We start from the raw sequence: 17,329 nt of genomic DNA, 5'->3' as shown, positions 1-17,329 counted from the left end.
TTAAGTAGACCGGGGTGGCAAACTTTTTGGCCCGAGGGCCACATCGGGGTTGCGAAACGGTATGGAGGGCTGGGCAGGGAAGGCTATGCCTCTCCAAACAGCCTGGCCCCCGCTCCCTATCCGCCCCCTCACACTTCCTGCCCCCTGACTGCCCCCCTTAGAGCCCCCAACCCATCAAACCCCCCTGCTCCTTGTCCCCTGACCACCACCTATCCAATCCCCTCCCCTGCTCCCTGTCCAGATCCCCGCCCTCTCACTCCCACGCCTATCCAACCCCCTGTCCCCTGACTGCCCCCCAGGACCTCCTACCCCTTATCCAACTCCACTGCTCCCTGCCCCCTTACCATGCCTCTCAGAGTGGCAGGACTGGATTATTGGAAAGCCTGGGAGATGGGTGGGTGCAAGCTGCGCAGCATGGCTGCAGGGGAGGAGCCGGGGGCTAGCCTCCCCGGCTGGGAGCTCAGGGGCTGGGCAGGACGATCGCGTGGGCTGTCGTTTGCCCACCTCTGAAGTAGACCGTATTGTAGAAAATCTACTGAAAATCTTGTTTTAATACTTCATGTAGGATTTTTAACTTTGCATCTGTGGTATACAAACATTTTTATAAAAACAGTCTGCTTTTGGAAGATGCTGAACTGAACTGAGGTAGATAAACTTTTGTAGAGGTTCTCAGAAGATGCAGGCAGTTACGCATGCACGAATAGGTCGACACAAGCTGACTATGTTGACCTGACTTTGTAGTGTAGACCAGGCCTGAGAGAATCTGTTGGAAAAAAGTATAGTTGTCTGTTAAGGTATTTCTCCAATACAAGAAACTGGTTTACAGTTTCTAGGCAATTTATTTTGTAGGGAAAACGTTCTGGAGCCAACTCATCCCGTATATCGTCTTCGAAGCCTTAGTAATAATAATTGATGCCTCCAAAAGTCTTCTCTTTGCTCTGTTGAATTGTAGTTTTCAGTTGCTTGTTTTAAACTGTCTGCACTAGCTATTTCCATTAAATGCAGCGTATATGTGGAGCTTTTTCTTCTATTCAGTCTTGTATAGCAAAATCAATGTAACCAACAAAAATATTCCATTTGGAGAAGAATCATGAGACTTTATGTATATTGTTGGAAAACTAAGTTCCCTTTCTTTAAACATTCATGTGTTCTTTGTATGTTTGTCTTTTTAACTAGAAAAATATATAAAAGTTGACACTTCTTTAAATAGTTTAAAGGAATGGCATTCTGCTTGTCTTTTATATTAATACCGTATTTGATGCTTAGGTGATAATAACTGAAGTATAATTGTGTAGCATTTATAAATAGTATGATTTAGCTTTTATCAACCTCGAAAACTTCCTTACCAAGAAAACTTACTTACCATTTCACACATAGGATAATACCCTTTTGTAACCGTCTGAATTTTCAATGCGACTTCTGAGCACAACAGACCCATAATGTAAATATCGGCCTGATATGAGAAGTTTGCTATTTTGGCGCTCTTCCTACAAAATAATGGCTTAAACTGTTTCTTTTGTGAGACATGTACTCTAACAGACAACGTCTGTGCCTTTATCTGTGATTTTGCTCCCCCACCATGCACGGAATGGTTTCCAAGTTTGGTCTGCCAGCTGCTACCCTCTTATTCAAATCCCTCCTTAACCTCACTTCTGCAGTGCCCACAAGAAGCGAGTAATAATCTATTACATTAGAAACTTAGCTGAACGGTCAGGACGTGCACTGCTTAGACAGTCTGCGTGGTGATTGCTGTGATTGTTTTCCCTTCTCACCACCTCCTGTCCTTACTGATTGTTATGTTCCTTTAGGTTATGTCTCAGTTCCTGACACAAAGAGTTTACCATTAAGCTATATCTCTCTGTTTAGTTAAAATCTAGTATGCTCTGGGGTGTTATGAACATAATCAATTAAATGGCTCAGAATATTCTTTATTGTACTTCTGCAAGGATGTTTTGAGGTTGAGCCTTTTAGAAACATCAAGTTGATTGGCCTCTATCAGAAGGCATGTACCACTCTGGTTGCATTGCAAGATATAAGCAGAATGATATTAAAAATTTTGGTGATTTTCTCCCCCTCTATTCTGTAGGGCTTAAGATGTAGCTTGAAAACAAGAAGTAAGATTCAGAAAGATATCTATTAACTCATAAGGCAGAAGGTGAAAACCCCAAAGTTAACCTAACTCTTGGACCAATTTAGAATTTGAGACATTATTGCTAGTGAGGACAAGGAAAATTGTTGCAGAGGGCCATTGCTACAGAAACAAAGGAAAAAACAGTCACTTTGTTAATGGAAGTGCTGCAGCAGATGTGGAATTTATAACTTTGCACACACTGAAAATGTTAAAGAAAAACTGCAACCATTTTGCTCAGTCCAGCAGTCTAAAAGCTTATAGGCTAAAAAGCGCTTCTCACTAGAATAAAACTGGGATTTCGTAATCTTTTCATTTGTGATGGTCACTTTTAAATCTAATGTTGGAGGCATGTAGGTTATTGAAATGACTTTTGACACCAACAAAAAAGAGTCCAGTGAAGAATCTCCAAGCTAATTTCTAGCCTGCTTTGAGGCTGGTTGAGTCAGTTGTCTGACTTCTGTAATGTTTAAAAGTGCAATGTTTTGAACATTTGTGTAATAGAGCACAATTGGAAACTCAACTACAGCTTCTTTCATGGAGCTCTTACCTCTGATGACATCACTTTTTTGCCTTCTGCATGAGTGGCTCAGATGGATGTTCCTATGTTACAGGAACATGAAGGGCTCACCATGCTATAGCATGTAGTTTGACAAGTGATTAACCTAGTCAGCTACTTGTAACCAAAGCTCAAAGTGAAGTGTGTGGCACTGTTTTGCAGAAAGCTGTGATGCTAATGGAGAGGCAGAGAACTCATGTAAATTAACTTCTATTTACTTCCCTGGTTTATGATGTTTCACTAGACTTCTGAAAACGAATTGGGCAGCTTGACTTCTGAATGACCTGTATTTTATTACTAATTACGGGGCATCATCAGTATGCATGAGGCTGTGTAAAGAAAGGCGGATGAAGTCATGCTTCAAGAACAGTGGTTCTCAACCTATTTACCACTGTGGGCCGCATATGGAGCTCTCTGTGCTATGTGGGCTGCATCCAAACAATAGATATATTACCTGTATGGTCCTGAGGATGTCACATGGGCTGCAGCTGTGTGCTGATTGGGCCACAGCAGGCCGTGGGTTGAGAACCGCTGCTCAAGAAGCTTATATTTTAAACAGGACAGCCGACAGTTCAGAGTCTTCCTGTTCCCCTTCTTCTTGTTAATACAAAGAGAAGTCTTGGACAGGTGGAAAAAAACTAAATCTGACATTTTATCACCGTGATGAACCTGTAGGGCTACTCATGAGCAGTTACCATTCCATTTAGTATATCAGTTACTTGTAGGATCACCAGTATTTGTGCTTTTTGTGTGGTTATATGTGCAATTGATCTAACATAGACTTCAAGGCCAGAAGGGACTATTAATATAATTCAGAAAGATATATTTATACAACTTACACAACATATTCCAATGCAGAAGATCTCATTCTTCAAATGTTAAAATATGCCAAATATGGAATACATAAGACAGTTGGAAAATTATTTGTATGCTGGTACCTCTAAATTGGCACTAGGAATTTAAGATTTGTCTACATGGGGAAGTTATTCTGGAAGAAGACAGGGTTTGAATTTTAAAGTGCCACAGCTATTCTGGAATAACTCCCTGCATGGACACCCTTATTCTAGAATAAGGCCTGGTCTACAGTTAAATTTAGATGGGCATAGCTACATCACTCAGAGATGTGAAAAATTCATACTCCTGAGTGCTATAGCTATGGCGACCTAACCCCTGGTGTAGATGCAACTAGATTGATAGAAGAATTCTTCCATCAGCCTTGCTACCACCACTCGGGGAGGTGGATACCTAAAGCAATAGAAAACCCTTCTGTCACTGTAGGCTGCATCTATACTATGGGGTTATGGTGGCATAATAGCAGTGCTATAGGCCACTGTAGTCCCTGTAGCATAGACAAGCCTTAGGAGTGTCAACATGAGGAGTTATTGCAGAATAGCTATTCCAGCCAGATTCCCTATGTAGACAAGTGCTTATTCAGATAGTTGCAAATTCTTTCCCATTTTTTTATGCAGCTCTATAAAAGGTAAACACATGGACTCAGAAGTGCTAATATTTAGTCAACTATTTTCTTAATGTTGGAAATGTAGATCTTTTCCTACATATGAACATCTTTTGCTTTATAGCACTTTGTAAAGTAATTTGAGTGCAATTCAAAAGCACTATAGAGGTGCTTATTACTGCTGTGCGGGTCTAAAGCAACACCGATTCTCTCTTACAGCAGGTGCCTGGCAGTGTATGCTACAGATATGAGACCCTTCCATAATCCCTTGTTTTGAGTTGCTTAAGCTTTAGTTTTGGGCCTGAAATTTTCTGTAGTTGACATTGGCCTTTTTTGTGTGTGTGTGTGTGTAGTAAATGTTTGAAGAAAAAATGGTCAGCTGTTCTGGATTTTGTTTTAGTTTTGGAAGGGTGAAAAATTCTCTAATTTTTAAGTATATCAAATTGCTTTCTGACTCTTATACAATGAACTGCCCAATATTGAGGTACCAGATTTTCAGAATGGCTATTCAGATCCTTTTTATTTATGGAAAAACAAATGCTAACATTTTAGAAACTCGTATTTTGCACTATTAATGTTAGGCGAACCAGTTTATTTTACTACTGACAGTGTCTTCATAGTTTATATCTCACCTCATACAGTTTTCAGTGCAGAAATAGATTCAGGATTGAAAGCTGTATGTACTTGAGAATGAAGAACCCTTTTTGAGTTTGGGATTGCCACAGAAAGAAGGTGCCTTTCAAATTCCTCTAATCTAAATAGCCCCCAGAATTTTTCTTTGGGAAGGGAGGAGACAAGATGATCAAATTAAAATGCAAAAAATCATATATTATGTAACCTTAAGTTTATGAAATTGTCTGAAGTCAGAAATGCGAAAGTTATGGCTTAACATGAAACCAGAACATATGCATTTTGTGCATATGCATTTTGCGATCATACTGTTTCAAAATAAAATCTATTAAATACGAAAACTTTTTTACAATTTTAGATATATGTGTAATATCTGTAATATTGATATGCTTTATTCTAACGTACTATGGTATCAGCACCTTTTAGTAGAATAAAGATGTTATAATTCACACTTATTTGCTTATAAAGTTGCCACTTCTCTTTCTGGACATACACATTAGTGTTCTCAGTTATGACTCTGCAGTGGTACTTGACTCTATAACTTGAAACATCAGGTAATTACCTTCGTGACACATAGCACTTGGTCATAAATACATGATAACTTTAGTATGAAAAGGGCTAGTATTTAAGAGGTAACACATCTTTAAAGTGAAATTGCTTTAGAAGTGTTCCTTCACTGCTATGTTCCTTGGCCATTGGTAGATGTAGAAATGGTATCTTTTTAAGATTAGTAAAATGATTCTAAATTTGGTTTCCTCTTGATAGAGGAAAATGTTACAGGAGCTTTAACATTTATCTCTGCTTTTGTTCTTTTTAAAAAAGATGTAAGGGAAACTTTATTGGGATAAAACGCTTCTTGCTTTTTGAGATTGGTTTTTCTCTTCAGCACCAGTAATCTGGGTAGGTTTTCTGTACTCAACCAGTTTCCCTGAATACTTGAGTTCAAGAGATGTCTAATTTCAGCAAACTTATTGTCTCGTTTTTATTGAATCTGATACATGTTTAATAATTTCAGAGGTCGCAGCAGTGGCAAAGGGCCGCCTCCGCCTGCAGTAAGTACATATTTCATTGTTTCTCATAGTACTGTCTTGATTTGCATGGAAATTTAATATCTAATAACTTGAAAATTTCAATTCTTGTTTCAGGGAAATAAACTTAAATCTCTAATTTCGGTTCAGTGTAGATAGGTAATTTGAGAATAGCAGACAGTAAACTGTCTTAATTATCAAAGCTCTCTTGGTTTTAATACCTTTTGGGATATTCTAGCCATTTTCACAGACACTGTTAGGAAACACTTGGTCAAACATTGAGTGACTCTCTTGAAATTCAGGGCCTTGCATTCATTTAATACTAGTAGTCTCCCAAACACAGCACTTACCTACAAAATATAGAACTGTGTCTGTGTAAATCATTTTTTTATATATTCTTGGCAACTGTACCATACACGTGCATAGTAGTACATATATAGGTGTTACTCGTGGCAATGGCTACATATTTGTTCCTATTTGAGGCCTGTAATATTAGTCCTTCCCTTAAGTAGAGAAGTCTAAAGCTAGTATAAGACATCACTGACTTGAACAAAAGCAACAAATGTTTTAGCACTATTGATATGGTTGGGCTAATTGTCTCTTAAACTGGCAGTTTAGTTTTGGTTATTTCAAATTCCATACAGCTCTGAAAAATGTTCTACAAATTAGCATAGTTATATAGTTTTACACATTTGGAGTTCTAGCGAAACAAAAATTATGTTAAACCTTGCTTCAGACACCTTTGATAAGCCCTTCCCTAAAAGCATGTATGTGTGTAACCTTGATATGGTGCTAGTTTTTAAGGGAAATTAAATTGTTTAATTTTTTTGTAGAGGGAGAGGGTGACTTGAAATTGCTATACCTGGTGCATCATTTTTACAGATAGAAAAGTGTCTTTATAGTAACAGTAAAGCACACAATTTTCCCTTGTCCCTTCAAACTTCATATACTTTATCTGAGAGGCTAAAGCTAAACAAAATATTTTGTGTTTGATGTCTTTAAATCACCCACACTAACAAATATTGAAGTATGTACCTCTAAAGACGGTTTCTAAGAACAATGGGTGATGTCACAAAACATGTACTTCAATACATAAGCATAACTGGATTAAGCTAAACAGTTTGACACAGCCTAAAAGAGATGCTGTCAATTGACAGGCTCAAAATATGATGGGGTATTCATCTGTTTCAGCATCCGTTGGCTCACAAGAATGAAGCTGGCAGGGAGAGAGGAGAGATGTCGCACCATGCGCACATTCTCATCACTTAATGTATGCAAGTGCAAATCCAACAAATCTAGCATCATGCTTGATATTTGGTGGGGTTGCCTAGCCTAGGATCTTAGATTTTGATATGATTGTAAATCTAGTCTTGGTTTATTTAGAATATGTTCCGTGGTTGTCTTGGCAATTTGTAATTTGATACTTTTAACTGCTGCTAATATGACTGGGGTAGGGTGACCAGATATCCCGATTTTATAGGGACAGTCCTGATATTCGGGGCTTTTACTTGTATAGGAGCCTATTACGCCCCACCCCCATCCTGATTTTTCACACTTTCTATCTGGTCACCCTAAACCTGGGTCCGTTAGTTAGTCCCTGAAATGGGGGTGAAGGGGGGGGGGGAAGAGAAGGTATATCAACAGGCTTTTAGCTAAAGCAGCTCTCTTTCTTGGGTGGCCATTGAGGTATTTGCACCAACAGCCTGTAGTCTTAAACTGGAGGGCAATGATAGTAGGGCATGTTTGGGAGGATTTGAGTTTTTTTGGATGGCTTAATTCCTTTGTTGGCATTGAGTCAACTAGTGACCTGTGAATTAATGAATTTTGTGTTTTACCCTTGTCTACAGGAGTATGTAGTTCGCATGAAGCTGAGGTGTAACTCTGCCCCATGCTAGCCTGCCACACACTAACAGTTCCTTAGTGCACTTTGACCTACCCTGCTTTGAAACAGGAGTAGATCAGAGTGCACTGAGGAACTGTTAGTGCATGTCAGCAGTGTGCAGCAGGCTAGTAGATTCACACTCCAGGTTGATGCTAACTAAATTTATGTCGGCAAGCCCTGAGGAAGGTATTTGAACCACACACTCTTACAAACTGGTATGTTCAATGTTGTAATATTTGAAGCTGGCAGTTCTTCCATAACCTCATTTGAATTGTTGTGGTGAATAGTTCTGCTTTTTTGCTTTCTGATACAAGCTTTTTATCTTTCAGATTTCTTTTGATGGCATCTATGCAAACATGAGAATGGTTCACATACTTACATCAGTTGTTGTAAGTCGTCATATGACTGGAGAGTAAACATCTCTAGAGATGTTGATACAGAATTAATTATAATATTAAACTAACCACAGCGTAATTGAGAGCCTTGAAATTAGAACAAGGGATATCTTGTACCAAGATTTAACCATGAGGAACCACAGTGGTGACTGTTCAGTTTTTCTTAGTGTAGAAAGTTGAAAGTTGCAAGTTGCTTGTGATGGGTATGGTATGTTTCTTCCCACAACCCTACTTCTTTTGACATTGCCATCTTAGGATAGATTTTGAATGAGTGAAACAAATGGAAGTTTAAAAATCATTAAGTTTGAATACAGCACACCAAAAAAGTTATGTTTTAAGGAAAATGCTGGCATGGTGAAAGTAAGAAGTGAATCACCCAGGCAATCCCACATTCTTGCTGCTAGATACTTTGGGTAAGCTTTTAGCCTCCACCCTCCCCTTGCATGCATGTATATGTGCGCACACTTTGTTCTTGCAAAAACTTGCATGTGCACTTGAACAATTGTAACACTTGTGTGCCATAAATGTTTGAATTGACAGCTTCAAACCCCATTAAGACAAACTCTTGAGTGCACACAGGTGTTTGCATCTGCAAAGCATAGGCGCACGTTTGTGAACGTATGGAAATGGTGATTGGGTAGAGGCCTGGCTAAAAATTGAGCCCTTCACATTAAATACATAAAGACACAAGTGTAGAAGAAAGCATTCAAATGTAACTTGACAGTCTTTATGCCAGAGTGAGAGAGCGTCTTTGATTTTTTTTTTTGTCTTACATTTTAGGGATCCAAATGTGAAGTACAAGTGAAAAACGGAGGTGTATATGAAGGAGTTTTTAAAACCTACAGTCCTAAGGTAACTTTTTTGCTTGTTTTTTCTTTCTGATCAGTTTTCTGCAAAGCTCCACTGATTTTACTACTCAGTAGTAGAGTAAAGCAAATAATTCTTAATAAGTTCATTCAGATCTAGACTCTTTCTGTTTGGGAATTGCCCACAAGCAGCTTCATTTTCATGAAGTTATTCACTATTTGAAATATGCCTAATACTTGTTGCAAATCTTGTTGTGTAGGTTGTTAAGTAGTTAATTGTTCAATAGTCAGAATATTTATTATTAAATTAAATATTTAGAATCAAACTCATTTGTATTTTTAATGTTAGTGTGATTTAGTGCTTGATGCTGCTCATCGAAAACCTGCAGAATCCAGTCTGGGGCCAAAACGGGAAGACATATTAGAGAGTATCTTGTTCAAGTCTTCAGATTTTGTTATGGTGCAGTTTAAAGATATGGACACCAATTATGCAAGGAGAGGTATGTTTCTGTATTTTAAATGGCTTTTTAAAATTGGGTATAGCTTTACATCATAAAGGTAAACATTTTTAAATCTTGATGCTTTGGGTTAGGCTCTGAAAACCAAATGTAAGCACCTGAATAAGACTCTTCAGAAATGCTGAGTACCTGAAGATCTCATTGAAGTCAATAGGAGGTGCAGATGCTCTGCACCGTTTTGAAATCAGTCCACTTTTATTTAGGTGCTTAAATATATATATATGTTGAAGCCTAACTTTAGGCACTCAGATTTAAAAATTTGGCTAAACATTGCCTGTAATTTTATGTTGTCCGAAAAGTTAACTTCCGGAAGTATTAACAAATGTGATGTTACTAACTCTCTAGAAAATGAGGTAATTTATTCACAGAAATTGCTAAATTTTCTTACAAATGTGGATGGTTTGTTTGCATTTGTTTTAGGCACTTTAATGTTACATGAGAATCCATAAATTCATAAATACTTTTAAATGTATTGCATTCTTCCAAAAGTAATGTGGTATGTGAAGTCCCCTTAGTCAAAAATTAGGATTTGTCTCTGAACATGCTTGCTTAGAAAGAAGTCTCTTTTCAAAATCCTAAAAACTATTTCAAAAAAGGTGGAGAGTAAAAAGCTCAAATTATGAGTTTTTCTTAGGAAGGACCCACCTCTGTATATAAATAACTCACTTTTATTTCTTATCAACTGCATACAGCTTTATAGTTCAGACTTTTAAAAATATAAAAGAATCCAGTGGGACCTGAGACAAAAATGACCTTAATATTTCAAGCCATGGTTTGGTCTGTAACTGCCAGAAAGGGTTAATAATTTTATAGCATATCAGGCATCTGACAGCCAGTCACATAGACTTTTTGTGTCTTTTTTTTCTTTCTTCTCTTTCTACTGTGCAGCCTCCAAGACTCTAGTTATTTTTTGGTGTCTAAGATGTTCACAGGTCAGGCAGCTCTGCTTCTTTTGAAGGGTTTTTCTCTGTTTATAGCAAATCTCTATGGTCTCCTTTGTTTGCTTAACAAGTCCCCACTTTGCTGGACCACGAAAGAAGAAAGGCAATCTATTCCTTTTTGTGCAGTGAAACAAAACCAAAAGTGCACCACCTGAGGAGCTTGTACATTGGCAGGCCTCAACAAGTACCACTGGTAGGTTAGATGTTTGTGCCACAACAGCCTGAGATTTATTGCTGAAGAGACCATCCAGACATGGGATTTCTACACATCTGTGATGTAGAAGAGACATAACAGGAGGATCTGCTTTAATGCCCTCTGACCTGCCATGGGGGGAGGGATAGCTCAGTGGTTTGAGCATTGGCCTGCTAAACCCAGGGTTGTGAGTTCAAGCCTTGAGGAGGGGGCCATTTAAGGATTTGGGGCAAAAATCTGTCAGGGACGGTACTTGGTCCTGCTGTGAAGGCAGGGGACTGGACTCAATGACCTTTCAAGGTCCCTTCCAGTTCTATGAGATAGGTATATCTCCATATTAATGTTAATCCTAAAAATAGAGCCTTGCTGATTCCAGGCTTTTGAAAGACCCTACCTTTTTAGGGGAAGGTACACAGTCCAAGCACAAGGGGCAGTGAAGTACAGAACTTAAGTGCAAGTTCTTCTAGATCAGTTTAAAATGGCCTTAGCATAAATGAGTTGAGCTAATAATCCAGGCCCTTGCAGCAAGCAGAGAGGTGTAGATTCTGTTACTTCTCTCCCACCCGATCTCCTTCCAGGTATCTTTCATTGATGGGAAGTATTCTAGGAGGAGCAGCTGCCTCAGACTAAAATGTCACCTGCTACATGTGGTTATTGGATGGAATCTCTTTGAGAATAAAGAAACTTCGGAAATACTAGATTCAACTATTTGGAGATCAAAGTTTACCTCTGAGAACTTGGATGAACCTATAGAGATTTGGAGCAGGGTAGATCAGAGATGGCTGCAATGCATGATGATCTGTAGTGGAATATTCATATCCTCTCCATGGTGTCTCAGAAGGAATAGTACCAGGATGGTATTTGTAGGAGTAAGTGAACCTTCTGATCACACTTGAAAATTTAAAAGAAATAGGAGACTCCTTTGAGAAATAAGTAGATGAATAATAAATATAGACTCCCAGGGAGTAATGCATGCTTATGAACATACAGGAATTATGGGCCATCTGTTTTTTAAAAATAACTTCAGGTTTTTCTTGGTTTATAGTGTCAGACAGGCACTTGCCATTCATAGTGAAAGCTAACGGTTCATGTTATAAGAGTTTCTTGGTGGAGCTATGTTCTCCTTCAGTATTTGTACTGGAAATTGATACATTGTAGTGCCTAGTTAATTTGTGATGTAAAATTCAGCCAACTAAATTCTGTAGATTTCAAAAGAACATGTCCAGAAGCCAACAAAGTTTGTAAAGCTCTGCCTGGCTCTTGAGCTCTCTGCTGTGAAGTAATTAGTCAGTGGACAGCCTGGCCAGAGTAGCATGTGAAAGGCAGCTCAGTTTTTAAAGAAATGGCCCTTTCATTCAGGTGACATCTCTGCTATGTTGCAGGACAGGCTCAGCTGGAAGCCTTTGCATGTAGCAGAGTAGTGTCTAAAAAAATGCTCAGGGTCTAATAGCTTTCTGGGGAGTGCTTCAGACACATGTTCCCGTCATGGGGTATTAGTTCTAAAATTCTGTAGCCGTATCCTGATTCAGGAAAAGCCAGTCTCCTCTTCAATCCTGTGGATTTTTCTCTCTGTACATGCATATTCTGTTCTGCTGCTGTGGAGTTTTGTGATCTGGAAGTGCAGTTAAACAATGGTTTTGAGCCTTGGAGTAGCCTGGAAGACCATGGTCCACAGATCTCAGAATGGTGAAGAGACTTTTGCTATTATCCCTAAATCTACTATGTCATAAACCAGTCATCCAACAGAAGATTCTTCCTGTCAAAGTGGATAGGACAGAAACTAACTCAACTCCAAGCTGATACTGGAGGAGGAGGAAGAATGGGACAGCTCAGTTCATTTCCGGTCCTGTTCAAGGCTTTCTGCAGGAGCCAGGCAAGTTTCTTGCCTGGAAATGGGGAATCCTTAGTGAAAGAGCCACCTGAAACTGTCACCTTGGCTGAATGCTTTGCCATTGGCAGATGTGGTGTTTGATAAGTGGAGTCTTTAGGGCCTAGACAGGTAACAAAAGCTAGAGGCCGAGTAGGCTTACCAGATTCTCTTTTTCCATCTACAGGGTTCTGTCCAATTTATTTGGTAAAAGCCCATCTGCTCCACTGGCAAATAACAATTTCCTTTCCCTACTGACTTTCCCTGTGATGCCAATAGATCACTAGTTAAAATAACTCTTTTCTAGTACACTACTAGTGCCCAATAATTCTAGTATCCTGCATCTTCTAATATACCATGGCAGCTAGGGGAAAAAATGATTGAGTCTTAGACTGTGCAGTGGAGAGGAATGCCTGCAGATTACAGAAATTTGAAGTGGGGAAGAAAGGCAAGAGTTTGGTTGCAGTGGGCTCATTACCAGTTTATTTTTAAAAAGGCTGTATGGGCCTTAACCTGTGTCTGTATGAGCTTGTGTGGTCTTCTGTGTCTATGCGGACTCCTGTTGGCTACAGTAGAACTCCATAGGTGAAAGGGCTGGGGCTAGGGCATCCCATTGCAGGATTAGGGCCTTACTCTGGGTAGCTTGATGAATAAAGCTAAATGGGCAGCTCAAGACAATGAGGCTGCTTCCCTTTTTAGCTTCTGTAAATGAATATGCACTAGGAAATAAATATGAAGCTATTTGTATTTATTCATAGCCTTTGTCACAAGTACACCTCTACCTCGATATAACGCTGTCCTCGGGAGCCAAAAAATCTTACCGCATTAGAGGTGAAACCGCGTCATATTGAACTTGCTTTGATCCACGGGAGTGCGCAGGCTCCCCCCCCGAGCACTGCTTTACCGCGTTCTATCCAAATTCGTGTTATATAGGGTCGCATTATATCAAGGTAGCAGTGTACCTGCCAAGTATGGGTACAGACTGTGCTTGTAGAATCAAAAGGCTGCAAATCCAGCCCTTGATATGCGAAACAGAACTTCAGTAATAGGTGACCATTAAGCAACTTTCTATTCCTAAATGCTTAAAGATAGAAGACGTCAGAGTACTTAGATTCAGACCAGGCTCATGTACACTCTTCAGCAGCTGCCCACTACCTTGCATGTAAGGCTCAGCAGTGTGAGTCTCTTCCAGCATTTCCTGTAATCCTAAAAGCTGTCTTGATTTAAAATGCCAGCAATGCCAGCTCTCATGTAGTTTAAATTGGCTCAGATGTGGCCGATTGGCTTCCCTCTTAAGAGAAGGTAATTCAAGAGGGTGGGTTCTGCTAGTCCAACCGCAGTATTCTGAAGTGTTTTGTTCACAGTACTCTGACAGTGCTGTAAATCTGAGCTAGTACCACCAGGCTAAAATATAAAAAAGCAAAGGGAAATAGCTATCAAGTTCTTCTGGGGGGTTGTAATGGTGGAGGTGGCATCCTTCCAGACCAACTGTGTCAGCAGGGGAATGGTAGTAGGCAGAATGTGAACAAAGGAAAGAAATGTAACTGTGCAGTGGTGGTAGCTTGTTTTAATGCTTTCAAGTCAGTAGTAGGCAGGGACAATACACATCAGAGTTGTTACTCTTAAAACATTTAAGCTAAAACCACAATTTACTTCAAGCAAAAGTAAACTTGGTTTCAGTTTGACAAGTAATTTGAACATCATTGGACTATAAAGCACACTGGCTTAGTAAAATCTGAACCTCCCAGTCATGCTTATGGGGCAATAATTAGAATATACATCTAACAACTTAGAACCTACTTACTCATGAAAACAAGAGCAAATGAAACATTTTGTGCTAATCTCCCTAGTCACTCTCTAGCTCTGACAAGCTTGTCTCTAACTTGTTCAAGAACATATTAATCTGAAGCTTCTCAGAACATGTGTATCTGTATCTCTCACCTTTGCATACCAGGCAATTTTGCCATGTAGAGAAAGAAATGCCATTGAGATTCTTTGCTGCTCAATTACAGGATTCAAAACGGGAAAGAAAAGGATTTGAATGCTAAAACTTTAGCCTCCTGGTGAGGATTCTGTGTCCTTATCAGGTCAGAGAGGCAGCATGAGACTAGCCAGGAACTGTTACATCTCCAGCTGTTACTGGCTTCACTTGCCTTAGTCCACTCATTACTTAAGCTCTTTGCCTCGGTTTTACCAGGTATAAAATGGGACTGATTGTGGACTTGACTATCTCTCAAAGTGTCATGGGAATAGTTCATGAGGTGCTTTGGTGATATGAAGTGCCATATACAATAGATGCTAAGCATGTTTCACAGTCCTGTCTGTTACCAGGCTGCAGAATAACATTTGTAGCCGCACTCCATGTATTCGCCTGTCTTCCATGTTAACACTCATCAAAAATAAGAGCACTTTTTTATTTTAGGAACTCTTACAGAATTCTTTGCTTTTCTCTGGTTTTCCAGAATGTTCAGTTGTTCATTAACTTTGCTAACTCACTTCTTGTTTGTTTTGCTCTTTATTTTTTTATTTATCTCAATGCCCTGTGTATACTTATTTAGCTTTTAGATTACTGCTTCATGTTCTCCGTGTGGCTTTCTGAATTAACCTAGGCTATCAAAGATCTCAGATCGCCTTCAGTGAAGTAAGGGAACATGGCATATTATTGGGATTCTTCTGCAAGGAGTCACATGAGCATCAATTGATCTGTCGGTCTGTCTCAAAACATAACATAAGGGAATATGCTCCTGATACATTTAAAGTTTGTTCGGAGGCTGCACATGAGATTGGAGTCATGTGACTAGAAGTAAATTTTTTTTCCAGTATATATTTGCCTTAAGGGTAACTGTATTTTTCACATTTGAGATCCGTCCTGATGGTTAAGCTTGTGGAGCTATGCTCTATAACTTCATGAAAATGTGTCCAACGTGAGGCATAGGTGAAAACAGTGCCTCTGCATTGCTTCATAATAGTACTGGATTCTGATATTAATCATCTTGATAAGGATGACTGTACACCATATGTTACTGCAGGGGTCGGCAACCTTTCAGAAGCGGTGTGCCGAGTCTTCATTTATTCACTCTAATTTAAGGTTTTGCATGCCAGTAATACGTTTTAACATTTTTAAAAGGTCTCTTTTTGTAAGTCTCTCTAATATATAACTAAACTATTGTATGTAAAGTAAATAAGGTTTTAAAAATGTTTAAGAAGCTTCATTTAAAATTAAATTAAAATGCAGAGCCCCCTGGACCATTGGCCGGGACCTGGGCAGTGTGAGTGCCACTGAAAATAAGCTCACGTGCCGCCTTTGGCACGCGTGCCATAGGTTGCCTACTCCTGTGTTACTGTTCTTAAACACAAATTATGTGCTTTGTAGATTATAGACGCTGCTGTTAGTTCTGTAAACTTCATAAAGCAGCATATTTTTTTCCCTTTAACCTTTGTGGCTTTTTATAGAGCTCCATTGAATGTTTTTTTCTCCCTCCACCCCCAATATGTAAGACAAGGTGTGGGTGGGCAAGATAGATAAAATACCATTCAGGTAGTATTTATTCATGCTCCATCTACGTGGCATGCTTCAGCATTGTGTTGTGACGCCACTTCATGGAAACTAGAAGTCTCAATAACATGCAAAAAGTTGTAAATCCCTCTCTACCTGGATACTGTATTACCTGATACTTGCTGTATTCTGTTGGGAATGACTTTTCCAGTTGCTGCTATGGTGCAGTTTGAAATTGGGTTTCCCTCTTGGATAAACAGTGACTCCAAGAGTGAGTTTGGAGACCACTCAATATCTTGATCTGAGAGGATACATTTTGTACTTCATACAAATGTAGGAGGAGGCCATTGAGTTCATTAAGTTGCTGCTTTGTTCCTGTGCCTATAAAAATGCCATATAGGTAAATACAGCGATTCCAAGAGACTATTGTGCCTTTTTAAAAACAGACATGTTCTCTTGTTACTATTTAACTTTGGCTTGATGCAACACTTACATTTTATTTTTGTATTTAACTAATAGTGATAAACATTGAAAGTTATTTTTTTACATATTCTACAAGTAGGAAGTAATGGAGACTTCTTTTTTTCTTTGTGCTGTTTAGATGCTTTCTAAGAATTCCTCACCCTGAAGATTTGTAGAATAGATTGAGATGCTTTTAGAAGGCAGAATGGGGGGGATAGAGGGAGCTGTGAATGGAGGGACATATTTATTAAAATTTGAATGAGACGTATGGCTGTCATATTTCAAAGATGAAGGATTCATAAAGATTTGTGATCATGACTTCAAAATAAATGAAGTTTAACTGTGTCTGAATTTAACCATGTAATGTGAAACATCTTAAAAACTGAATGTGTATTTTTATCTGATTTTCAATTTTTTTTTTCTCTTTCCATATCTGTTGTAGTTCCTTCAGAAACAGGTAACTTTTTTTGGCAGTCACTCTGTGTTTCTGCATCTTGCCTTTTCATAATGTTCTTGTTTCCATAATATGTAATGGAAATTTAATACCTCTGCTCGCACATTTATGGCACTATAAAACATGCATGCATAATTTCACAGAATCCGTTTTAGAAAATTGTACTTTTTTTTTTTTTTTTTTTGTTCTGAGCCTTGTAGAAAATTGATTTTTAGCTATTGCATTTTAATTGCTTGCAGTATGCGAAATACTGTATCAAAACTATAAAGTGGTATGGTACTAAATAAATTACTCTTGCTTCAGAACAGCTTACAAGTAGCCCAAGTGCCTTTACAGGCACAACCTATGTGGCAGTAAGAGGTTAAAGTATAACCTCACTAAAAAGTGCCAACCTTCAAGGAGGAAGGTGCTATCACTGCTTTCATTGGCAGACTCTGCAATAATATTTTACAAGCTGACTTGATATTAATTTTTCACACAACAAGCCCTAAAAGTGACGTGGCCCCATCAGGGT

General features: G+C 38.9%; 1 protein-coding gene across 11 annotated transcripts in view; it reads left to right on the top strand.

Annotated features, from left to right (window-relative positions):
• The window catches only part of ATXN2 (ataxin 2), a 67,851-nt gene that overhangs the window by 5,555 nt on the left and 44,967 nt on the right, over positions 1–17,329 (top strand). For 8 of the 11 annotated variants that reach the window (XM_054006974.1, XM_054006972.1, XM_054006968.1 and 5 more), the window contains exons 2-6: positions 5,789–5,825; positions 8,013–8,072; positions 8,859–8,930; positions 9,234–9,384; positions 16,804–16,818. In XM_054006974.1, coding sequence (XP_053862949.1) covers positions 8,040–8,072; positions 8,859–8,930; positions 9,234–9,384; positions 16,804–16,818 — 271 coding nt within the window. In that variant the 5' untranslated portion in view covers positions 5,789–5,825; positions 8,013–8,039. The remainder of the gene's footprint in view (positions 1–5,788; positions 5,826–8,012; positions 8,073–8,858; positions 8,931–9,233; positions 9,385–16,803; positions 16,819–17,329) is intronic. The other 3 variants (XM_054006970.1, XM_054006967.1, XM_054006965.1) reach the window with 1 other exon arrangement.

The sequence above is a fragment of the Malaclemys terrapin genome, chromosome 16, assembly GCF_027887155.1.
Source record: "Malaclemys terrapin pileata isolate rMalTer1 chromosome 16, rMalTer1.hap1, whole genome shotgun sequence".
Lineage (NCBI taxonomy): Eukaryota > Metazoa > Chordata > Testudines > Emydidae > Malaclemys > Malaclemys terrapin.
Note: the sequence above shows the minus strand (reverse complement) of the source record. Positions and strands in the feature narration are given on the sequence as shown.